Consider the following 26,746-nt stretch of genomic DNA (forward strand, 5'->3'; position numbering starts at 1 on the left):
TAATATCGTAAATGGTTGGGGTGTCGGAAAGAATCAATCTGAAGAGATGTCAGGGTACTGGCAAGTCAGAAATGAATTGTCTGCGGTGGATGGGCTGTTGATGAGAGGCAGCAAATTGGTTCCCCCAGCTAGCTTGAGGAAAGATCTCATAAGTCGTGCCCACTCAAGCCACATGGGTATCTCCAAAACAAAGGAGAGATTAAGGAACGCCTACTGGTGGCCCGCCATAGACATGATGGTAGAAAGAGAAGTGAGAAATTGCCATGAGTGCGCACGTTCGGATAAGGTATTGAAATGTAGAACTCAGACCATGGTCACGCGTGAAGAGTCCTCCGGACCCTGGGTTGACATAGCTTTAGATATTTTAGGTCCAATCAGACTGAAATCTGTTGACCGATATGTTTTAGTATGCATTGATATGTACTCACGTTGGCCTGAGATCAAATTTGTGAGCTCAGTTGAGTCAAGAGATATAATCAATTTTCTTGATGATTTGTTTGAGAGAGAGGGGTTTCCCTCTACTTTGCTGACTGACAATGGGGTGCAGTTTGTCTCGGAAGCAACAAAGTCCTTCTTAAGAGAAAGGGATGTGGTACATAAAAGAATAGCTCTTTATCACCCAGAATCTAATGGTGTCGTGGAACGCTTTATAAAGGTGCTGAAAGAATGCATGCAATTAGCGTTTGTTAATGGCATTGAGTGGGAGAGTGAAGTGAGAAGAAAAGTACGAGAATATCGATTGACACCACATTCAACCACAGGGGTGACTCCTTTCCAGTTGTTCAAAGGTAGGGCACCATACAGTGAAATCGAGCCTAGGTGGGTAATAAAAATAAGGAAAGAGGTTAATGATCAGGTGGATAACATTGAGGGTTGGAGAGAGAGAGAAAGGGAAGTGAAAGGAAAAAGGAAGCTGAGATATGATGAGCGTAAAGCTGGAAAAAGAACGGTATTGTGTGAAGGTGATTATGTGAAAATAAGGTCTCCAAGGAAAGAGGGAAAGCCATCTAAATTCAAAGGTCCATTTAAGGTCATAAAACTGTTTAGGAATGCTGTGAAAACAGAAGACCACAAGATATGGAATTTGAATAGAGTGTCTAAGTGTTTAGGACACAATGGAGGTGCTCATGTCTCTCTAGACACTTCACCGGAAGTTACTGCTCAAGATGCTCAAATAAATCCAGACGTCACTGTGATGCGAAACCCATCTGAGATTCGGCCAAAAAGAAAAGTATCAAAGCCGTCATGGTTCAAGGACTATGTTAAGTGAACTTTGTGTTATGTTCTCTCTTCATGGACTTTGTGTTGATATGTTCAATTTATTTTGTCTCAGCTTGTAGACAATACAATCTGTTCAGGGCCTAAGTGTTTGATAATTAATGGTGTTATAATAGCTTGTTTGTAATCTGATATGGGGAAGGTGGTGTGGTATCCTAGTAATGCGCAAGTACGTGTCTTCTGTGCGCGAGAGATGAGAGAATGTTGAATTCATTATGGAATGCGGTGTGAGGCTTATGGAATGGAGAGAGTGAGAGCGACAGTTGACGGGAAGCGGAGAGGACGGTGGCTGGTGTAGGGATTTATACGTGTCTACTATCTTAATAAACCATCTTATCAGCACTTCGGTTATTGGTGTTCTTCCGGCGCCTGTAAATACCCTGCTGACAATCTTCAATTCAGTGAATGTCAGCTGCTTTCTAAACAATTTGAACATGAACTGTGGGACGTGGTCACCGAGATCTTGATGGCAGTCCCTTATTAATTTTGCCCTATCTTGGTGCAGATCATACAGGATGGCCCAGACTCTGCAAAATATGCCATCTGCTCTGGGCTAGATACAGCTGCTTAGGCATGGCATTTGGTACTAGCGTGGTGCTTCAGCACCACACCTGGAAGAGATCCACAGGTTTTTCCTTTTCAAGCCCATGCTGCAGTATCCCCAGCAATTTCTGCCCATTCAAGGCTTTGTGATGGTTTGGTGTAAAGACAATGCCAAGGTCCAGCCTCCCAGTAAGAGACCTCTTTCAGGCAAGAGTTGAGGGTCCAGCTGCAACCATTCAAGCCAGGAGGTTCAGCATACGATCCAGTCCCCCGGCCTCAGCTTCCAATCATCTTTACTGTGCTCTTGACAGCACATGGCCACCCTGTAGGAGGCAGAGTAAGTTATTACCTTTACAAGGGTGGCTCAGCATCACTACTGACAGGTAGGTCCTCCAAAATCATCAACAGAGTTACACCCTACCATTTATGTCCGACCAACTGCTTATTCTACCTACCCCAGAGCAGCTTTCAGGAGACTATTTGCCCATTCTGCAGCAGGAAGTCCAGGCTGTATTGGACAAAGAAACTTATAGTGAGGAGTCAGACACTGGAAATAGCCACTGAATGTTTTTCCCATTATCTCCTGGTGCTGAAAAAGGAATCTCTCTGGTGGTAAACCACCTGGCAGTATTTATATAAACCAGGGCAGATGAACTGATGAACACTTAGCAGCTCACCAATAGCAGTTGCATCCAGAGGTGGTACAGGGCATCTTCCAGCATTGGGAACAATTGTTGGCTTGATCTTTTTGCCAATGCCGAGAATGCTCGTCAGCACTTTTGCATGATGGAGTTTTCATGTCAGCTCTCTCTCTGAGACTCCTTCAGTCTACATTTCTAAAGTGGACTTTTGGAGATGTCACATTTATGCCTGGCACAAGCTAGTGTGTGGGAATGACCCTTAGAGCCATCGTCGCCAACGGGATAAACTGGTTATCAGGGTTAATCCTACCCACCTTTGGCATTTTCAAGATGGCAAAAGTCTTTGGCCAAGCTAAACCTGGGCCCTGAGGGTTTGTGTGGGGATTGTAGTATAGGTAATTCTAGTATTCTTCCACATCTACCACTAAAGCCCACTTTAAAGCAACCCCTGTACCCCTGATGAAACCCAAACACAGACGTCTGGTAGAAAAAAAGTGCGGATTTTAGTAACGTTTTTTATGGTCCCCTGCACCTCCGCACCCGGATGCCCCAGACTGAGGAGAAGAGGAATACTGGTATCCCTATGTTCCCCAGCCTCATGAAACCCGAGCCCACATTTTGGTTCAGCCAAACTAGGCCCTCAGTGTACGCCTGGAGCCTGTTTCTCTGGACTCCCTCCATCGCAACCACCCCTGGTGACAGTAAACCCAGTAATCCAAACCACCTCTGCACCTGGAGGCCCTGGACCGAGGAGAAAGGACCACTGGTGTTCCTACGTATCCAAGCATTGCAAGACTTGAACCCCCTTCTGGTCCACATGGACTGGACTCTCAGTCCATCCCTCCAGCAACTTTGTGACCTGACTGATCCCCATAGCCTTGCACGGGGCACCTGACACTGGACTGCACCACTGCACCAGGCCACCCCAGTACTCTATTGTTGTGGCCTCGGACCTTGCCCCATACTTACTTTAGGTCTAGGAGGTTGGTCCCATAAGTCACTATACTATACCTGTATGCAGTGCCTCTTCTACCCCCATGAGATAACATTGCCACATCTGAAAAACGTACTGTCAGCTTTTGCAAACTCTAAAAATCCATAACTCGAAAAGTATTCACCTGATTCCATTGATTTTGGTATCTAAATTTATATAAAAGTATGTGTTATTTTTATAAATTGGTGTCGGATTTCTTTATTGAGTGTGTGTTTCACTTACTGCCTACCCTCTGATATCCCTAACTGCTCTCCCACACTACTACAAAAGAGAGCATTTGAGATATCATTTGTGCCTCTGTGATACCTTAGGGGTTTGTCTGGACACCTAGCACACTGCACGTCTTTTTGCTCCACTATATAAAGAGATAGCTTCCTACAACAGGGAAAAGAGGAAGGGTGACAAGATGCACCCCTGTCTCACGCCTCTCTGTATTCTAAATTGATCAGTACATTTGCTACCTTTACCATACCAGACACATGCCCCAGTATTGGTACGAAGTGGTCTATCAAAATCTATCAATGTTAACATCAACACCTTTCTTGCCCATGAGTGCCCAGAGCTGAGTGAATAATGCACTCAAAGTCAACTGACACATCCGTAAAGCCAGATAAAATTAATCCATGTTTTGCCACACTATACTTTGATTATCAGATAAAGGTTTATGCACTGTTCAATAGTGCCAGTGCCTTTGTGGAACCCGTATTGCACATCGCAGATAATCCTTTGTCTAATATTGCTGGCCGAATCTGAGGTGGTTAAGGTGAGCCCAAAAGCATTCGACTGGAATGCTTCACAACAAATTATCAATGGCTGAGAGTAATTCAAGCATTCCATTCATCAGTTTGTTTCTATTCTCTACTGTGACGCCCTAAGGGTGAAGGGTATACCCAGATGTGGGTCCCGTGCTCACTGTGCTTCTACGACCAAGCTGCACCCAACTGAAGAGGCCAAAATCGCCTGAAACAGGTCTTGGGTTGCTTGTGTTCTGTTTCAGAGCGGACCTGGTTTGGCAGATTAGGCTAGACTGTTAGTACTGGAGCAGAATCAAGAATGAGTTGCATATGACTCGGTCTAGTCTGAGGTGGTACGGTGGGGAACAAATGCAGTGCCCAAGTAATTACCAGTGGCTGAGATTAATTCAAACATCCCATCCATAACTTTTATGAATTCTAGAACAATACTGTTGATTACCCATCTTCACAAACATGTGGATATGGCATTCTTATGCCATGGGTCCTACCAACGTCAAATAACTGAAGCTGATGTGACAAATGGACGAGGCCAGCACTGAAAACTGAACTCCATGGAGGGAGGGGTACAAGCTAGGCTCCTGTACAGGTATGAGCTTCCTTCCCACATTTTGGTGTCCCTGCTTAGGTCAGACTTTGCAACAGCTTTAGTGATCATGCAACCGTATGTAATGCAAAATAAAATCATGAATAAAAAATACTTTCAAGTATACATACATGTCAGAACTTTGTGTCAGCCCTCCTCGTCCATTGGTCTATTCAAATTTCATTCATATTTTCTTCCGCCCATCAAAACATGCAGCATGGGGCAATGGGGCAATGGGGCAATGGGGCAATGGGGCATTGGGGCATTGGGGCATTCACTTCAGCTATTGACTCTCCTGTGCCTTGAATGCTGGCAGTTAACCTGGTGACAGGTGTCTGGCCACCTTAAAAAAGGACACTTCAGTCCTAGGCATGGTGACCAACACTTTACTATCCTAATGCGTTTTCCATACTATGTTAGAGGATATCAAAGCCAATTGTACTTTTCTTTTGTATCACTAAGAACCTTATCTTTCTGTGATGTGCATTAAACCTACAAAGGGTTTCTATACCTGTTCTAAGTGCAACTGCCTGCTAAAATGTACCTCTACTATTATGTTAAAATCATATGCAATGTTTTAATTTTTTTTTTTTTTTGCAAACCTATGGTTGCCATATTTAGGCGATTTTTCTCTCTTTTTATGACATAATCCTGCGACTTTTCAATCAACCATCCCACCAGTTTGCCGATGTCAGCTCTATTGGCTGGCCTTGCCAATGCTTATTAAAGAAGGCCTAACTTTATAATGGAGTATTCCAGAAATAAACTACTTCTATAAAAGGAAAAGACGCCTCAAGTCTGTCTGCATCAGTCTACTCTCGATCTGTAATGTATTCGACAAGTCTTTAGACAGACCATATGCTTGGAAGCAGCAGAGTCTAATTCCCCTGCTTACCAGGGTGAAACGGGGTCTTTTTCTGAGGAAATCCTCTTGGTTTAAGTAGGTACTTTTAGCTAAATAACACAAGGCGTTTGCACCACGTGTGGCGACGTAGAGTGAATCTTTGCAGCAACCGAAGTCCTTCACACCTCTCTCTTCAAGAACACCCAAGGTGGCATTGCGACCCCTGCCCATGCACGACGCCTCACAGATTCCTGCCACCACTCCGTGCCAGGGCGCGTTTCTGGATAACTGAGACATGCATTTGTTTTGGGCTTTCTTGGGGATGCGGAAGCATCGCCCAGCCCTCCTTGCAGGAGTACTCCTGTTGATTTTACTCCTGCTACAGAAACCTATCACATGGTAAGTGCAGCGGGCGAGCATAGACAGAGGTGGCTGGAACACGTTCATATAGATGCATGTGGATACCCAGAGGGTAAATGTGTATCATGGTCCAGTGATGCCACCAGGAGGTTCTGGCGACATAGGTTAGGCCAAGGGCGTTTTAAACGTCACCAGAAGCATATAATGCGTATAACATGTAACGTATTTTTAATTCACTTATTTTTTTGTCTTCCCTAGGGTTGGACTCAGTAAGTGATATGAAAGTGTCATTATGATAAATAGTGGACATCTTTTCATGGGTAGGACATCATTCCCGCGAGTTGTGTGTACTGAAGTTATGACCTTGTATTACATACCTATATTTTATATATGTACCGACAAACCTTCAGTATTCATGCATATGTGCAGATTGTAATATTACCATTGTTGAGTGTGGGCCACAAGTAAAAATAACCCTCAAGTAGGTCACGATACCATCTCCACCCTTATTGATGTTTATGCCTGGAAAATGATATGCAGGTTTCTCAGGTAGGAGGGGCTATAAAGGAGTCGCAAAATGTGTCCTATTGAAAAATGCAATGGAAAGGATTTGTATTGCACTGTGATTGCATCTATACCGGGCTTACAACCCCGATGAGGCATCAACACAGTTTAAGCAGTGCGGCATGCTGCTCCGGAACACAGGGTTAGTGATTAGTCCAGTGTTCACTCATGTTTCTTTGTCGTCAACTAAATTAATAAAGTGTATCAATAGGTGTGATCACCAGTGGGAGAGGGGTGAGTTCATATAGAGATTTGGATAAACAAGCTATAGCTGAGGTATTATTAGACTGTAAGTGTATGACGTCAAAAAGAAAAGTAGAGGTGATCTCTGAAAAGTGTTGTGGGAAATTTTCAGAAATACATTAATAGAGATTAAGACGAATATGGATATGACAGAGAAGGTTACACTCAGAGAAGGAATGCAGAGGATGGAAGTATGTGCAGATAGTGCTATCTTAGATATGTTTGATAGGCACTAGAATCAGGTGAATTGATGCACCACTTCTAGGCAAATACTAGGGCACTGCGTCAGCAAGGGGAGTTGATCAGCTCAGGGTTTGGAAGCCCAAAGTACTTCCTGGACACAGAGATTAAAGGAGGCTTGGCAGAAGCGTTCTGATGTTTATCCTCAAGTTTGTTTTACAGTATTAATTACAAAGCATAGTGGGATCCATTTGGGATGCCTTGTGTGGTTTGTAAACTAAGGGCCAGATTTACAAGCGCCTAGCGCCTCCTTGCGCCACATTAGTCTAACTCTTTTTTACACTTATGTGGCTCAACAAGGCAAAAATTGCTGCACCATATTTATAAAGCGGTGCAATGCATGTATTGCACTACTTTGCAACCCCTTGTGCCACATTATGCCTGCATCAGACATAAGGTATGCAAGGGGGGCGTTCCAGTGTTAGGAGGCCCGCAAAAATGGCATAATGAAATCTTTTTCATTGTGCCTTTTTTGGCGTCATTTTGAATGCCTGCTCAAAGCAGGTGTTAAAAGGACGCACCCATTGAAATCAATTGGTCTTGTTGCACTTTGTTGTGCTAGTGCAGCAAAGAGCCACTATAACGTCAAACATTTTGACGCTATTGGTCTAACATGCACCATGTTTCTCCGTATTGTAAATATGGCGCACCCATGGTGTCGTTAGGTGGCGGTGGGAGGAGGGTGCAAGAAATCTGGCGCAACAGTACTGATGTGCCAGATTCTTGTAAATCTGGGCCTAAGAATGTTAAAAATGGCTGGACAGGTCAACATCAAGGCCCTTATTTATACTTTTTTTGCACCGCATTTGCATAATTTTTTTACGCAAAAGCGGCGCAGTTACAAAATACAATTGTATTTTGTAAATTTGCACCGAGTTTGCGTCAAAAGCAGTGCAAATGCAGTGCTAAAGAAGTATAAATATGGCCCAAATTTGGTAGGGATACAGAGGCCATCATCTTCAATATGCTTTGATGCGATTTGGCTGTGAGGCAGATAAAAAAGTAAATAATAATAATTCTACATTTGCAGATGGACCAGTGGACCCAAATTCAGAGCCTGAGCTCAGTATTAAATTACCAGTAGCTGAATCTCTTTGTTTGAGCAGCTATTATGAGGTCCATGGAACTAAAGACGATGGCGTCTAGGGTGAAATTGTATGTGATGGCATGATTATGATCTGTGATGTCATTTAAGATACCTAATCAGTGCATGGGGCTTCGACTGGCAAATTTGAAAGGTTTCAGGATTAGGAGGATAACGATTCCGTTTCTTCAGGAAACATATATACTTTTCCCCCAAACTATCCTTACCTCGTCACAAACCCGGGTCTTTTTAAAATAATTTTAAAAAGTAGCTGTTCAGCACTGATTAGGCAGCAATTCTGAAGTATTGGATGCCAGCAATGCTCTAGCAAGAACCCTTGCACTGCAATAGTAACTAAAATAGCAAATGATTTCTACTTTTTTATATTACTGTACAGCAGGAGCGTGATGTGTGCTTTTGATTTTGCTTTTTTAAATGGAAAACAGAAAAGAAATCAAATTAATCGAATCTACTGCAGTTCTGCATCCTTAAAATTAATTGTACACTTTTATTTAGAGAATTGCTAAATGCCTGGAGGCATGATGCCACATTTAGGTAATATGTCGCACAGTGCCCTGCGTGTATCATTAAAACACAAGTCTGCAAATACCACAGTGACTTGGGCAGACATAAGCCGCGTAACATACAATGTCTAGGGGCACAGCACATAAGGCATGGAAAGCATAAATGCAGGTTCAAACACAGGACATAGCCACCATTAGCCCTTGTCTATCAGTCAATTAGACACCCAGGGCCTGATTTATGAAAAGTTAGTCCCGCCTTTAAGTCATTTTTTGAGCGGCGCTAACTTAACAACTATATAGGCCCATATTTATACTTTTTTTGCACCATATTTGCGTCATTTTTTTATGCAAAAGCTGTGTAAACCTACAAAATATAATTGTATTTTGTAAGTTTGCGCCACTTTTGCATCAAAAAATGACATAAAGGCGGCGCTAACTTTTCATAAATCAGGTCCTTATAGAATCAGGCCTTGACACTGCTTCCTCCTTCAAATCAAACTGAGGCTGCTTAAAAGCAGCCCTTTAAAAAACACTTGCATTATACCAAAACCTGCCTTTTAAAATATGAAGATCAGGTCATCATGCATTAAAAAAAAAAATAGGGCAGAAGAATCAAGATCCTAATCCTTGCATAAAGCAGAAACAAACAGGGAAAGTATAGATCCTGGGTACTCGTAAACATTTTCCCAGGGGCGAAAACGTTTGGTCTGTGACGTGCCTGGGGGCCGCATTGATGCCAGGGCGGTGGCGGTGGGATGACTAGGAGGATTGGTGGCAAGGTAGGTGTAGAGGAAGCAAAGGATATACATCTAGTGGCTGAAATAAATAATGGGAAAACAGAAAACCTGGAATTAATCCCGGCTTACCCACTTTTCCAAATTGTGTGATCCTAGGCAATTGTTTAGTGTCACTTTCTCTCCTTTTTCTGCATTATCACTTTTAGGATGACCTCGGAATACATGATTCATGTTCATGGTGTGCGCTTCACAAAACCTGCTTCTATGTTTGATTTAATAAACTATAATGTTGTTTATGTATGATAGGAACCCAGGCCACCCATAAAGTGCACATACAAAGTGACTTGCCTCTTTAATTTACTATTTGTGGTGTTCTCAGGGTAAGGGAAATAATTAATGTTTCCAAATTGATGTTTGAAAACTATCACTTTAAAAGGAATACCTCTCAATGCACTGATAAAATAAATTGCACTATGGCGAAAAGATTCTGCATGTTAACTAAATACACTTAATTCATTTTTAAGAAAGTGTCTTAGTTTTACACTTATGCTGCAAGATGTCTACAAAAATGAAGGCGTTTCAAAGTTAAGTGCAGAAGTCCTTAGTTACTTACTTTCTTTAGCGCCAATTAGGTTTGAAATAAATGATTGTGTGTGTATTTAATATTTTTGTTAGTGCGGAGTAGAGCAAACAGCTGCCCAGTGCTCCTGTTGCCCCAGGGGCCGGATGTAAAGGTCAGAGGGGCCGCATGAGGCCCGCGGGCCATACTTTGAGTATACTATAGATGTTCGGTAAAAAATGGAAATATTGTCAGTACTCCAGGGTTCTCATAAAAAAGAACTAGCTGGGGCGGAGGATTCGTGTTTCAGCCTCTCCATTTCTCCTCAGAAGTCCCTAGCTGGAGCATTGATTTATCAATCTCCGGACCACTCGGATGATTTTATTAAGTCTCTTGATGAGCCTTTGGCCCATCTTTTTTTCCAGTATGCACATTTCATTGTGCTAGGGGACTCCAAAATACACTCTGATTGCGTTTCTGATAGTGGTACTATGACTTTGTTAGACAAAATGACTACCCTCTTCTTTTCCAAGGAGCCTCTACCCCTACGATTCAAGCTGATCATACTCTTGATTTTATTTTTTTGTAAATTCTCCTGTCTGTTTTTCAGTTTGCCCCCTGTCATGGTAGGATCATTCTCCAATTAAATTTCACTGGCTGGGTGGCAATAAACGTAATTTGGTTTGCATAGCTTCCGGCTATACTTATCGTGCCTGGAATAAAATCAAGCCTGTTGATCTTAGGAACTTCTATTCATCTCAGCCGCTCACCTTTCAGGTAGCCCTAATTTTGACATAGAGGTCGTTTACAGTTGGCTTTGTCCACTTGCCAATACCTTAGTTGCCCTATGGCACCATAAGGCCTTCAGGTAGTCTTTAAATGGATCCATGCTAGTCATCTCATCATGTGTAATATGGATAAGACTGATGTCTTATTGTTGGGTCTTTCCAATCTAATTAGTGGTTGAATCGTAGGCCTGATATACCCCCATCCAGTGGCATAACAAAAGGCCCCCGCTGCCCCTGCGGTGCAGGGGAGGCCCTGAGCTCGAGGGGGACCCCTCAGCACAGTACACAGTGCCAGCCTTTGACTGGGTCCAGGGGGGAGGGGATCCACTCAAGGTACTTTACAGGGGGGCCCTCAAGTTTCATTACACCACTAGCCCCATCTCAACTCCCCGCCTTTGACAGTTGCGAAGAATTTAGGGGTGGGGTTTGACAACCTGTTTTCCACATGTTCCCAAGATGGCAGGAATAAGGCACCTAGCCTTATTAAAATGCATTATCCTTCTCTTGTTGAAATCCAGAAAGACAGTGGTTAATGCACTTATCCCTTCAAGGTTGGATTATGCTAACCTATAGGAGTACCTTGGTGTACCAGATTATCTGATTAGCAGACTTCAGGTTGTTCAAAATGCCACCACCCAGCTCCTTCTCGAATTTCCTCTCTGAACGTCTGTGACTCCTCCCTTGCGAGTGCTGCACCGGCAGCCAGTAAAGAAGAGAGTGCTTTACAATATTCTACTTGTGGCCCATAAGGCCTTCTTTTCGTCAGACCTCAGTATCCCACATCAGGGATCAACATTACTCACTTGTAAAAGCTCTGCGCACTCACTGTATTCTCTTGTAGTGGTTCCTAAGGGTAGGCAATTTAAAAGGGGATGTGGGGTCGCTCTTTCTCCTATCTGACAGCACAAGTGTGGAACATACTTTCCGCAGAGCTTCATACGTTGGGCTTTGTGTCATCTTAAAAAACATCTCACAACTTGGCTATTTGCTTTGGCTAAAGTGGTGCCTGTTAGTGCTGTCAGTCCCTTGGAGTGCATGTGCGCTTTATAAATTAATTGACTCATTCATACTGATCATCGGCATCACGGGCATGAAAATCGAATAAAAGGGCACAATACTCTTAGAAAAATTTCCTTACAATGTTTAATACAAATTTTCAACAAAACATCTTCATGATTTAGTATATGTCATACAAAGCTAAACTAGCACGTGTATGTGATCTAGTTCATTTATCTTCTTCCTTAATCAATACTGCAAATCCCACTTCCAATGCCTAGCACTAAACAATCTAGCAACTAACAGGGACGAACATAGCAATTCCGCACAAAAAATATTCTTTAGCCTGAGAACGGTACAATTTGTGGGTCAAACAAAAATGTTAATTAATCTAACATGACATAGTACAAACAATATTATCCCCAAATTCTCAACAATGAAAATGTAGCTGAACTCTATATGCTCTGTTATAGTTGCTTGGCATCGGAGGAATGCCAAATATGTTGAACCTCTCAGCTATTTTAGCAGTTGTAAGTTAAAAAGTATGGATGAGGTGCTATACAAGCAGCAACGAGTTTTACACAGAAAGGGGTCTAAACCACCTCGACAAATAACTGACCCACTCCACCTTCTCATCTGAAAGGATCTCCTTAAAAGAGAGAAACATTAAACTAAAAAATGATGATTAGTAAAGGGACCGGGGAACACAGAAATCAAAGGATAGGGGTTAAAAGTCCACTTTGTTTGTTACCAGTGTAGTTGACTTAGTCAAAGGTACCTAAAAAACCTAAGAACGCCGAATCTTGTCGGAAGAAGCTTGAAATGGCAATGCAGATTCAGCTCAGACCATACAGTTCAGGCATTACAAATTTCAAGAAATGAGTGAGGCACAAACCTCCAGAAAGGTATACTCATGGCCACCCAAACTTGCTGTCATATATAGGGAAGAGACTGTTGTGCCTCAAATCATGACTCAGCATTACTATTTAAGTATTTTTTGACCCAATATTAAACTTGAAAAAAGTTTAAAATTAAACAAAATGGCGAAATGTCTGCTGTTGTAATCAGGGGCGGGAACCTTGGTGTTCTAAAGGGAGGGGCAGAGTGTAGCCACTAGCAATGTGGTGAACACCACCAAAGTGATCCGTTTGTGAGGACTGATGAACATTCCAATACTTTTCAATTCGTTTTCACTCCCAATTTCTAGGCAGCTCAGTTTCCCTCAACGAACAAGTGACTTACCTTTGGTAATGCTTTTTGTAATAGATATTCTAGCTAACTGCTGATTTGCCCCCCTCTGAATGACTCCCAGGGGCCAGACTGGATTCAGAACTTTTCCAAGCCACTCGTCACAAGCACCAATAGGTGGTGCCATTGGTACTGAAGTTACCCTGCTTCATCCAGGACGTGGTGAGACTGAGCGTATAAGGGCAAGATGATGTCAGTTTTCCTTGGAAGTCTTGTGTGCTCTCAAATTCAAATTGACGGTGACAGATTTCATTGTGACAGTGTGTGAAATCTAACTGGGAACTTTTCAGAACCGTATAAGTCCACTCCCCACAAAAGGGAGGCGGGAGGGCAGTGAGGAAATCTGTGATCAGATGTAGTATCCCCTAGAATGAGAGTTACAGAAGTTAAATAACTTTTTGTGGTGGATACTCCTAACTGCAGATTTCTCACATTTTGAAACGATGATAAAGCAGTGTATTCCAAACAGTGGAGGGCGTGAGAATTAAGCTTACACCAGAAAGTCCTGCAGGATTTAGTGGGAAAAATGTCTGTCTCTTTGGACTTGATTGTCGAAACAGTAATGCCTTTGACTATGTGATGCCCAAGTCACAGCCTGGCAGATGTCTAATACTGGAACACCTCTCACAGTGGCAGCTGGTGACATTTGAAAGTGGTGGGGCATAAAAGTTCTGTATGACTTTTATGTAGCAAGTGAAGTGAGAAAGCTTAATGGACAAACGTGGGGCCCAAGGTGAGCCCTCCTCCCAAGAAAACATTAAAAAAAGATTGACAAATGAAGCATTTGCAAGCAAATGAATTTAGTGAAAAAGCAAGGTTTATAAAGCAGTGGGAACATATAGTCTTGAAATATTAAACACATTAAAAACTGCCCCATATCCTACTGCGTTAACACATTCAACAGTTACTTTAATGTGCAAATTGTACAGCACGACTTCAGGCCATTAAAAGTGTGTGCTTGCCCAGTGTCTTGCACTGCATGCAGCATCAACTTTGGAAGGAAATGCTCTAACCAGGCACCAGGAATCACCACCAGCTGCTGGCTGCAATACATCATACAGAAATTTGTGCAGATAGATCTTTTAAGTGGGATGAAAAGAGTGGGGGTTCTCTATAAGGGACCATATAAAATACATTTCTGTGATTCTTGTAGTGTGCCACCTGGCCTGTATTTTGGTTTCTCTCTGAGATGTTATTGCATCCACAAATATAACAAAACAACTGACATACACCTAACACCTGTCAGCACTGGTAGATTTGTCAATAGTTGTTAGCTTTTTAAGATAAATGACTAAAACCAATGATTAGTCATAAATAATTAAAATTGGAAATGTTTCAATTCTGAAATTGTGAGACTGAATTAAATATTATTCAGACCTATGGAAAGAGTATGGCCTTCAGTTATGTGTGCCTTACATTCAATATGTATGCCCTTTTTCACTTCATGTCTCATCCATCTAAACATTTTCAACCTCCTCTCTTTCCTCTTCAGCACCCTCTTTTCCCTCTTCCCTGAATACACTCCCTCAAATCTCCCCCATTTCTCCACCCCAAACATTCACTGCACTCATTCACATTTAAGCAGTTTATTTAATTTTGCTTTTGCCTTCTAAATATTTTGTCCGCTATGCACGCCCTCACACACATTCACACTGAATTTAATTTGCAACTGGAATACATGTCCACTGTTCTCTGTGCTCTGCAGAGAGACCAACCCACTGTCAGGCACTTTGCTTTGCCTCCAGCCTCAGCACCAGCGCTATCAATCAAAGCCCCTCATAAACACCTAGCATGAGTCAAATTATACACTATGCAAGCGTAATACAATGCACAGAAACACAGCCTGGTGAAACAGCGAACTCTCTTGGGGAATGCAACATTGAGTAAAACATGAAATAGGAGGAACTGAATGGCTGACACACATTACACACATTTTAACATTCATTGTTCTCATATCAATCCACGTTTGTGGCATTAATGTTAAGGGCATAAAGATAGGGCCAGTTATAACAGCATACAGCAGATAGCTTCCTTTACTCTAAGCACGTATTTCTCCCCTTGCGCCTGACTCAGATATTTGAATCAATTTCGAAAGAGAACAAGAACCCTGCTCGTCTTTTGGAATAGTTTCACAAGGAACAAAGTCAGCAATCTGGAGACAGGGCCCGGGGTGTCACAAGGGGGAAGTTAGTGTGAGAAGGGGTCTCGGTACAATAAAAATAACACATGATTAGCATTAGAACGCTTACATTACTGAAGACAAGGCACTAAATCACACCTGCTTGCATCCACTCCTACTGCATGACGAATGGGGAAAGGGTGGGATCTATGTCTGTGAATGACAGATGGCTGCCCTCATTCAGGGATGAAGACTCCGGCGCCTAAAATCATGACGCTAAAAGTGTCACTGGCCTATAGTAGACACTGCCATAGACCACAATGGAAATGAGTGGCTTTAGAGGAGTCAGCCCTGCGTCACATTGTAGAAAATTGATATACTGCCTGTTTTCCCGCTTGTGCTTCAAAGCGAGGTGGGGCAGGCAACCTGTGACAGACAGCCCAGACTTAAATGCATAATTTTTTTTAGAGATGCGATTGTATGGCTAAACAAATCGATATAGTTTATATTTTTTTATATGAATGTGTATGAATTTCAGAGGGGCCCTAACAGAGGAACACATCCGGACCTCTCACCAGCACCTTAGGGGCAGACGTGGCAGTAGTTTAAAGAGCACAAAGGCCCTCGGAAAGCTCCTTTTTAGCCAGAGTGTAGCACGTTTTAATACAAAGTATGATCCACTAGAGGTGAAGGGGCTACAGATGACTCAAACCAGGCTCAAGCAGACACGTAGCTCTCCTTCTGGTCCTCCTGAACCCTCAAACCCAGAAGAAGCTGAGTTTTTATGTGGCTGCTGCCACCTACCCGTAGTCTGATATCATGCGCCAAAAATGAAAGACAAAGCATTAACCAAAGAGAAATGTTCAGGGCAGAAAGAACATGGGTCACGGTCAACACCCTGATCTTGTCCTTGAGGGAAGGAGCTCAGAAGTCGAAGGTCTAAAATTGGGCCGATTCCTCCATCCTCTTGGACACCAAAAATAGCAGTAGTAACGCCCTGCCTTTCTCAACCTCTGAGACCCACTGTATGGCCAGTGTTGCCAGCAGAGGCTGGACTTCCTGTGCCAAAATGGAGGTATGTTATGCTGAAGTCAGAAAGGAAACAGGTGGTACATGGGAAAACGGGGGAAGTGAAAGGAATAGCAACTCCCACTGGTCTAAAGTTAAAGCAAAGAAGCCAGGTTGGAAAAGAAGATAAACTCTGCCCCGTACCGGTCGTGCAGGACAACATGGGAGAGGGTGGGAGTCAAAGTGGCTCGGCCAAGGGGGAGGACCTTGGACAGTTTTTCATGATGGAGCCCCATTCTCTGCTGCAACTACACACACTTGAGCACTCAAAAGTTGTGCTGTCTTATGTATGTGTTGTGATGGCTGCCCCTGGAGGTAGGCGAGACACTGAGAATATTCTGTAAATGTCCAGTATTGCTGATGGATCTGACAGGTCAGAAAGAGGAAATCTAGAGCAGGCTGTGTGAAGTTGTTCTTAAAGCACATCAGTGCAGAGTAAAAACAAAGCATGAATCCATCAAAGGACATATCCATAAGACACCTGCATGTTACCAGAAAATCCTGCAATGCCCATCACGGCATGACACTGGTTCCATGGTGTGACCCTCACAATTGTCAAGTACAGGTCCGCCCTCAAAACTTATTTAGCTACATCCTGTCTATCTTAGAACATTTGAGTGGATCAGTTCCTGCATTCATCAGGAATGGCTGGTAAGAGCTCGATGGCAATGTCCCATACATTGTGCGAGTAGCATCCCAGAAATAGGCAGCATCCAGGGACTTCACTACAAGGCTGGTGGAGGAAAATAACTCTTTTGTTGAATGTACTTATGGGCTTTGACTGACCAGAGGCACATTAGAAAACCTGTTAGAATTTAGCTTACTGGTGGTAGCATGAACTTCCAATACCAGACTTAAAAGGTTCAAGCTTTAAAGCTTTTGTTAATAGAATTGCCATAGTTGCCATGTTAGCAGTGACAGCTGGCGATCCCTGAAAGAGGTGGGGCATAATACTTGCCACAGGTTAACCTCACTGTTTTCAAAATTTGCCGTTGGTGCCCTCACAAACAAATATTATCATACTCTCAGTTTCTCACTCACAAATGCACTTGCACACAATTTCACAATCACTGACCCTCACAACTACTGGTGTACAGAGCCTGATTTGACCTCCTGGAATACAGGTGTGCTGTCTTAATAGTGCAGCAGGTGCAGTTGCAACAGGGCCTCTAAGCCCTGGTGCATTTGCACTTGCTGCACCATTGATATGTCATCACACTCTCCGCACACGCCTCCACAAGGCTGGAATCCGCGACAAGGCACTCGACTGGATCTCGGCTTTTCTCTCAGGCAGAACCCAGACAGTCCGCCTCCCACCGTTCCTGTCAGAAGCCTCCAGAATCATCTGTGGCGTCCCCAAAGGATCTTCGCTCAGCCCCACGCTCTTCAACGTTTACAAGGCCCCCCTCACCAACATCGCAAGAACCCACCACATCAACATAGTTTCCTATGCAGACGACACTCAGCTCATCCTCTCCCTCACGAAAGACCCTACAACTGCAAAGAACAACCTCCACAACGGACTTCGGCCCGTATTTATACTTTTTTTAGTGCCGCATTTGCGCCGCTTTTTTACGCAAAACGGCGCAAACCTACAAAATACAATGGTATTTTGCAAGTTTGCGCCGTTTTTGCGTCAAAAAACGACGCAAATGCGGCACAAAAAAAGTATAAATACGGGCCTTCATGCCATCGCCAGCTGGATGGAATCAAGCCACCTCAAGTTAAACACAGACAAGACAGAAATCCTCATCTTTGGCACCAACCCCTCAGCTTGGAATGACTCCTGATGGCCCACCTCCCTAGGAACCGCGCCCTCACCCACCACCCATGCACGCAACCTAGGCTTCATCTTGGACTCCACACTCAGCATGACTCAGCAGGTCAATGCCATCTCCTCTTCCTGCTACAACACTCTCCGCATGCTCCGCAAAATCTTCAAGTGGATTCCCGTCGAAACCAAGAAAACTGTCACCCACACCCTGATCAGCAGCCGATTGGACTACGAAAACGCCCTATATGCAGGAATAACAACCAAAGTCCTAACAAAGCTGCAAAGAATCCAGAATGCATCCGCCAACCTCATTCTGGACATCCCACGCCCCGACCACATTTCCCCCCACCTCAGAGACCTTCACTGCTGCCAGTATCAAAGAGGATCACCTTCAAACTCTTTATCCACGCACACAAGGCCCTCCACGACACAGGCCCAGCCTACCTCAATGACAGACTCACCTTCCACACTCCCACCCGCAATCTTTGCTCCACCAGCCTCGCCCTTGCCTCCATCCCCGGCATCCGCCGCACCACTGCCGGAGGAAGATCCTTCTCTCACCTAGCCGCCAAGACCTGGAACTCCTTCCAGCTCCACCTTCGCCAGACCCAAGACCTCTTGGCATTCAGGAAACGCATCAAGGCATGGCTCTATGACCCATAGCTCCTCCCCCGCCCCCCAGCGCCTTGAGACCCTAACGGGTGATTAGTGCTCTCTATAAATTCTTGATTGATTGATTGATTGATTGATAGAGGTACCCCTGACTCACTCCCACTCCTTTCACAATCTCCTCGTCACTCATTCATTCGTTCGTTCTAACTCAATCACACTACTTTACTCACTGTCTCACTTTCCCTTATTCATACTCCTCACTAACTCATTGATTCTCACCCTCATTCTCAATGACACTTTTAAACACTTTAAATGTAAATACCTTTCTTCTTTTGCTGGGAACTCAGAGGCTCCATGACAAAAACAGAGCAGAAATCTGGCACTATACATCGGAACTAGAATGTCATGATTTCTAACAAGGAGCCAGACGGCAGCAGGGCCAGGTTTCAGATGAAGACCCACCTCAAGAAGAACCACTCCAAGCCCTCTCACAGCTTTTTGATAGGACTTGAAGCACAGCCCTATCAGAAGGTGAGACAGTGCCGGGCCCTGCTCCTCATTGGTTCCAGGGATGCATGGATGTTCGCCATGACAGTCCCATTTTAGTAGATATGCAATGCTGCCTAAAATATGCGCAGTATGTCCGCTAAGTAAAAAGGATTGTGCCTGTGTTAGGGGAGCGTAGTTGAACTATGCCCCACACATGCGAAAATCCAGACATCCACCTAGAGAGTGCAGTACATTCAAACAACACTGTAGCTGGGCCATCGCTCAGCCACCTTCTACTCTTCCTGTCATCAGGAGCCTAGTGGAGAAGCCGAAAGGGCTAACCTGAGCACTGCAGAGTTCATGTAAACACGAAAGTTGTTTTTGCACTAATACTGCTAAATTAAATGAAAAAATTTAATTTAGCGGTGGCTCCATGAATTATGTGGTGGCTCACAGGTGGCACGGATAAGCCGTGAAGCAGAGCCACCACTGCATTGTAGGCAGCTGACAAATGGAGACTTCTGCTGCTCTTTAACTTCTACCATTAAGGAGGTACTCTCCTCAGTGGACCAATTCAGTCTCAGTTGCCTTATCTAAGTGACTGGCATTCTTTAGGTCTAAGTAGAGGAAAGCATCTATGCAATGAGGGGGAAGCAAATTGTCTGCCTCCTCGTCGTCATCCTTACCACGTGGAGCATCTTGAAGCCCTCAAACGGTGTCAGAATCAGATATGAACAGGTTTTCCAACTTAAGATAGAACTGGTGCTGGGGAAGAGGATGTGAGTAATCCAAAGTTAGAGATTGTGCCTTAGTAATATCATAACGAGGCTTGGCATGGGCTGATGCCAGTACTGGACAGCAGACAGGCGTCTGGGCTGGACCCAGAGTAGGCACTACTGAAGTTGAGGCAGCGCCAGTACAGGAGCTGTCAGAATCAATAGGGCCTCTGGCACTGGGTCGGTGCCAAGTAACGGTCTGGAAAGAGGCCCAAATGGATTCAGTCAGACCAGGGGCAGGTCTGCTGCGGTCCTGAAGGTCCATATGGCCCAAAAGTGCTCAAATGGGAGTCCTAAAATGCTACAGCTTGCCCTCCCTCAAGACCACTATCACTGCAGTATCAACAACAGCCTGGGGAACTCAGAGTGCATTGGGATCAGTTCAGTGTGGGTTTGGACTCAGATGATGCATTAGTGGCAGCTGAGCGACTTCTCCCCAGAGCAACATGAAGAGAAGGTGAAAAGTCCTTCTTGAACTTGTTGATTTTGTGATGACTCTGGTCCCTCGACTTAGTCTTTGCCATACCAGAGGACTGGGAACTGGAGCGGCCACCCAACGTGGAGTGGGATCTGGTATGCTACATGATCTACTCCTAGGGGTGTAGCTTTGGGGGAGGAGGGGTGTTACACCCCCTATTAAATGTATTTTCTGATAAATAGTTGGGTACATGTGATTTGAGTTGGGTATAGTGAGGAGGAGTCTGACGGATTTTACCGAGAATTTTTACACACAGACAAAAATGCACACTCAACCTCTCTGTCTGTTTGAAAAGACTTAAAAAACGTTGGTTATTTCACAAAATAATGCACTTTTTCTCACTTAGTACACCTACCAATCCACATTCATCTCCTTTCGACTGACTCTTAAGCCCCTCTTGAGCGCTTGTCCTATAATGTATTTCACATCATGTGCTGGCAAGATTTTTGGGAAATCTGAAGCTAACATCCCCCCCCCCCCCAAAAAAAAATCATATTGACCAAACTAAACCCCTGCCTATTCCGTTTCTTTTGATCCGTGACATACAGCTTCACTTTCTGCTTCCTGGTGGGCTTCAGAAAGCGTTTATCGCAGAGCAGAGTTGTGCTTCGAACCTGGACATCACCTGCAGATATTGTGTAGATTTGAGATTAACATCTGCTTCCTGCAGCCGTGGCACGGTTTAAAGCCTGTGGTCTGAGAGACAATTTACATAACATGCTGTCTGGAAAACAGGTTTTTGTAGCCAGTATACACCCGTGAAAAATAGGATTTGTGTCTGTAGGCGCAGAATGAATGGAACTGATTTCTGTGCAGAGGTGACGCCTTCATAAGGCTCCATGTTGTCAGTTCTCGGAACGGTGTGATGGCAATTCGGATCCACTGCAGACCTAACAGCATGCACAAGCAGTTGCTTTGAATAGTTACAGATTCAGCCTGGCACCTAGCAATAATTCAAAAGTTAAGGAACCTGCAGTTAGAAGTATCCAGAAGAAATGTTGGCTTTTCGGCTTATAGGGAAATTTTGATTGTGAGAATTCCCAAACCTTGCATAAATGTGAAATCTCTCAAAGTTCACATGCACTTTATAAAATATCTAATTGCACCTGTTCTTCTCCATTGCAGGAAGACAGCTGGGAAAGGACATAGCACTAGCAGAGAGACAGGACAGTTTGAATCAGATGTGGAGACCCAGAGTGGAAAGGACTGCTCCCCAAATAGCCAAATAAGAATTCGAAACATTGTGTTCCTGAAAACGCACAAAACTGGTAGCAGCACTTTCCAGAACATTCTCTTCCGGCTTGGGGAGAAGCGGGGGCTCACTTTTGCTTTCCCAGTCTATACCTACCAGTTTGCCTACCCAGAGAAGTTTGCCAAGGGGTTTGTGGAAGATCTTCCAAGAGAGGCCACAGAGTTCAACATCCTCTGCAGCCACATGAGGTTGGATGTCCTTGCAGTACAGGAGGTCATGCCTGGGAGCACTTTCTACCTCACCATTCTCCGAGATCCAGTGAGCACCTTCGAATCAGTGTTCACCTACTACAGAACGACTGTGCCAGCATTCGAACTGGTGTTGAACATCTCAGGAAATCCTCTCACCACATTTCTTGCAGCCCCACATCACTATTATGACTCTAGATATATCACAAATGGCTTGGCCAAAAACCCAATGACATTTGACCTGGGTCTGAACAGTACCAGAGAACGGGTCGATGAGACTTGGCAAAAAGATCTCGAAAAACTGGAGAAGGATTTTCACCTAGTAATGATTGCAGAGTACTTTGATGAGTCTTTAATTCTTGTCAAGGAACTTCTAAATTTGGATTTTGAAGACCTGGTTTATGTACGACTGAACACCAGACCCCAAGGCAGCAGAGTGACAATTGACAGAGACAAGTCTCAGCAGATTAGAACCTGGAACCAACTGGATGTGGACTTGTATGAACACTTCAACAGGACTTTCTGGAAGAAAATCCAATGCTATGGACACACGAGAATGAAGAAAGAGTTGGACGTTTTGGAGTCACTGACAAGACAGACCAGGAAATCCTGTCTTGATGGAGGTCCAGTGGGACCAGAAAAGACATCAGACAACCTCCGTCCATGGCAGCCAGACACCACCAAGATCTTGGGGTACAACCTACGGAGAAACCTGTCCTCACTGGAATACGAAAAGTGCTTACGTCTAGTCTTGCCTGAACTCCGCTTTCACACTTATCTATATCAACGACAGTATGGCAGAGACATGAAAACGCTTCCGTTGGACTAAACAGTGGTTGACAGACTTCCTAATAAGGGATATGATGAGAGTTTCATTACAGCTAGGTCAAGACTTTACAACCCAACGATCAGCTTTCAACATGAGGAGATGCCGTCTCAAGTTTCCCGTGGATAGAGAAGGTCCTGTCCATCGGAAACAGGATGAAACTGTTCTTATGTTCATTGGGGTCATTAGAGAGGTTCAATGTCAGTGAAGTGCCAGGGTGTAGAAGCTTGACAGTGCTGTGTTAGGATGGAGAGGCTTCTAATGACAGTCTCCTGAAGTAACATAACAAAAGGTCTCTTCCAGGCCGCCCGCATGTAAACAAGAGAAGCACATCTCAAGCCTACTGGTCACTGTGAGCACCTGTGACGATGCTGGACAGAAAGAGGCAGCACTCACCAATAGCTAGAAGAGGTCCTGCACTCTACCGACAACAAAAGGCACCGCTCACTACCCACCTACAGGAAACAGCACTCACTAGCTGTCTCATGAGCTGCCTCCGGTCATCGACTGCAAGAGGCAACTCAATAAAAGTAAGAGTCACCTCTCGTCATTGATTGGATGAACCAGCAGTCACGAATGAATGTAATGTACGAGGCAACACTCCACTGGTGGAATACCTGGGGCATCAGTTACTGGAAGCACGTAGCAATTTTTACCAACTGCACAAGGCAGCGCTAACTGACTGGTGACGCTACTGGATCAGACACAAAACAAGATTTCAAAAACAATTCTTTAGGAACTCCACAACTAAAGACAGTAAAAATAGGTGTATTTTCTTCGTGGAGCGTAGGATAGGTCAATATAATACAGCACGTTTTACCTCAATCAGTTTCTATGGTGTCAGGGTCAACCAATCTGTTATCCTGTTATTCTGGTGTGAAAAAGTGAACCCAAGCCCTTCAGATAGGATTTAGAGAAGAAAGGAGGTTTGCTTTACGTTGTGGTGTGAAAGAGTGAACCCTGGCTCTTCAGACAGAATGTAAAGATAAAAGGAGATTTGCTCTGTGGAGGCCTCTGCAGATCCGACTCAATGGGAAGGCATATGAACGAGGTTTCAGAAGGGGCAGAGGGCAACAGCAAAAAAGACATGGCCGGAGACATTGAAACAAGAGGGGCCCTGAAGAGAGATTGGCAGAGGTGTGATCCTGCACCTGGTCATGCATCCACCAGAAGGCAGTACAGAGTTACTGGCAAAACTAAGTCTGTGTTTCTGCTGGAATAAGCTAGGGTTCTTGTGGGCCTTGAACAACCACCAAAGCACTGTGGAAACAATGACACTATGCCAGTAGTATTTTGGATATGGTTATTGAAATCATTTAGTTTCCGTTGTTAATTTTTCCCAACAACTACGATGCCCCTTGCTTTTAATTCACTATAGTAAAACTCTTTGTAGCTGGTTAAGTGAATTTCCACCTGGGCTATTCCCGTTAACTCTACAATTCTAAAATACTGATGCATACTACAGTGTGGCATAGAGGAAGATTCTCCCAAAAAGGGATAAAAAATAATTCACTTCTGAGCAGACAGTGCAGCGCTCACCGGAACTATAATCTTGTGGATGAACTGATTGAGCCCAAATTAGTGCTGGATGGTGATTTTTTTTTTTTAAAGAAATTGGGTGTCAAAAACCTGAAAAAACCTGCAACTAGTTACCCTCTCATGCCCAAAAGGTATTTTTCACATGTAGACCAATTAGAAAAAAATGAAGCCAAATGATGCATTTAACCAAATAATATTTCAAGGCTGTCAGGTTTCAAAACCAGTTCTGAAGGGGCATTTGTGAAATACTATAGTACTTTATGACTGAGTGCAAAATTCCCCCAAGGTGAGCCGCTTACTTTGCCGAAGTATATCTTTTGAAAAATATCCAACCGCCCACACATGATTTGTCAAAGAAAATAGTTTAAATGTGAAGTTTCACAGGTTGTTCAAATAATCCGGGCATTCAACCTGACGGAATATATATATATATTTTAAAGTATTTTTTTGTCCTTCCTGCATCTTGGGAGGAGATTGTCAGTCAAATTCGACTCAGAAGCCAAGTGGACATGTTGCACATATTTCACATGTACATGCCTTACAAAGGTTAGCTGCCCTCTGGTAAGTCCTCTGTACATGGTAGGTAATACAGAGGCTAAGCTTACAAAGTACTTATGAGTTCAAACAAGACACACACTCCTTAATTTACACCTTTCCGTCAGACCAAGGGGCATATTTATACTCCGTTTGCGCCTGAATTGCGTCGTTAGCGCAGTTTTGCGTCAAAAAGTATAAATATGGGCCCAAGACCACAGGTAGCAGTTGCATAGAGTGGTATATGCGTTTATAAAACTATTAATATATGAAATACTTGATATATCTCCACTGTTTAGGAAGAAAATACGTTCTAAACCAAATACACTATGCCATAATACTGACAATAAATGGCCAAATGCACAAATTAAGGCCCGTATTTATACTTTTTTAGGGCCGCATTTGCGCCTCTTTTTGACGCAAAAACGGCACAAACTTACAAAATACAATTGTATTTTGCAAGTTTGCGCAGCTTTTGCTTAAAAAAATGACACAAATGCGGCGCTAAAAAAGTATAAATATGGGACTAAGCTCTTTAGAAAAAAGAAAAGAGTCCAGATACTAACTCACTTAAATGACATTAACCAGTGCATGAAGCTAAAAAAGTACAAATTCCCGCTGGCGGTTAGAGACAAAACGTATGTACTAAAGTATTTAGCCCCATATTTATACTTTTTTAGTGCCGGATTTGCGCCATTTTCTGATGCAAAAATGGCGCAAACGTACAAAATACAATTGGCCCATATTTATACTTTTTGATGCACAACTGCGCCAACGCAGTTGTGCGTCAAAAATTTTAACGCCATTCCAAAGCGCCATGCGGGCGCCTTATTAATTGGATGACGTTAGCCGGCGCTGCGGACTGGTGTGCGTAAAAAAAAATGACTCACACCAGGCATCGCCGGCGTAGGGGAAAATGGAGCTTGGGCGTAAAAAAATGGGGCAAGTCAGGTCTGAGGCAACCCGATTTGCGCCATTTTTTTTGACGCCCAACCCCCATTGAAATGACTCCTGTCTTAGCAAAGACAGGAGTCATGCCCCCTTGCCCAATGGCCATGCCCAGGGGACTTATGTCCCCTGGGCATGGTCATTGGGCATAGTGGCATGTAGGAGGGCACAAATCAGGCCCCCCTATGCCACAAGAAAAATACGAAAAAAAATACTTACCTGAACTTACCTTAACTTCCCTGGGATGGGTCCCTCCATCCTTGGGTGTCCTCCTGGGGTGGGCAAGGGTGGCAGGGGGTGTCCCTGGGGGCATGGGAGGGCATCTCTGGGCTCCTTCTGAGCCCACAGGTCCCTTAACGCCTGCCCTGACCCAGGCGTTAAAAAACGGCGCCCATCAGGCTGGGCGCCGTTGTAGGAAGTTGGCTCTGTATGTGCTATTTCAAAGTAAGGAATAGCATGCACAGAGTCCAAGGGTTCCCCTTAGAGGTAAAATAGTGGTAAAAAGAGATAATACTAATGCTCTATTTTGTGGTAGTGTGGTCGAGCAGTAGGCTTATCCAAGGAGTAGTGTTAAGCATTTGTTGTACATACACATAGACAATAAATGAGGTACACACACTCAGAGACAAATCCAGCCAATAGGTTTTGTTATAGGAAAAATATATTTTCTTAGTTTATTTTAAGAACCACAGGTTCAAATTCTACATGTAATATCTCATTCGAAAGGTATCGCAGGTAAGTACTTTAGGAACTTCAAATCATAAAAATTGCATGTATACTTTTCGAGTTATTGACAAATAGCTGTTTTAAAAGTGGACACAGTGCAATTTTCACAGTTCCTGGGGGAGGTAAGTTTTTGTTAGTTTTACCAGGTAAGTAAGACACTTACAGGGTTCAGTTCTTGTTCCAAGGTAGCCCACCGTTGGGGGTTCAGAGCAACCCCAAAGTCACCACACCAGCAGCTCAGGGCCGGTCAGGTGCAGAGTTCAAAGTGGTGCCCAAAACACATAGGCTAGAATGGAGAGAAGGGGGTGCCCCGGTTCCGGTCTGCTTGCAGGTAAGTACCCGCGTCTTCGGAGGGCAGACCAGGGGGGTTTTGTAGGGCACCGGGGGGGACACAAGCCCACACAGAAATTTCACCCTCAGCGGCGCGGGGGCGGCC

General features: G+C 44.0%; 2 protein-coding genes across 2 annotated transcripts in view; both read left to right on the forward strand.

The window, feature by feature from the left end:
• The first annotated feature begins 1,439 nt into the window (after positions 1 to 1,439).
• Positions 1,440 to 22,566, forward strand: LOC138293896 (galactosylceramide sulfotransferase-like). The gene is made up of 2 exons (XM_069233186.1): positions 1,440 to 1,447; positions 21,423 to 22,566. Exons 1-2 carry the CDS (start codon positions 1,440 to 1,442, stop codon positions 22,564 to 22,566), a joined length of 1,152 nt encoding a protein of 383 aa, XP_069089287.1.
• A 1,027-nt stretch (positions 22,567 to 23,593) lies between these two features.
• The window catches only part of LOC138293897 (galactosylceramide sulfotransferase-like), a 41,764-nt gene continuing 38,611 nt past the window's right edge, over positions 23,594 to 26,746 (forward strand). The window contains exon 1 of the mRNA XM_069233187.1: positions 23,594 to 23,700. Coding sequence (XP_069089288.1) covers positions 23,594 to 23,700 — 107 coding nt within the window. The remainder of the gene's footprint in view (positions 23,701 to 26,746) is intronic.

Source organism: Pleurodeles waltl, chromosome 4_2 (genome assembly GCF_031143425.1).
Source record: "Pleurodeles waltl isolate 20211129_DDA chromosome 4_2, aPleWal1.hap1.20221129, whole genome shotgun sequence".
Lineage (NCBI taxonomy): Eukaryota > Metazoa > Chordata > Amphibia > Caudata > Salamandridae > Pleurodeles > Pleurodeles waltl.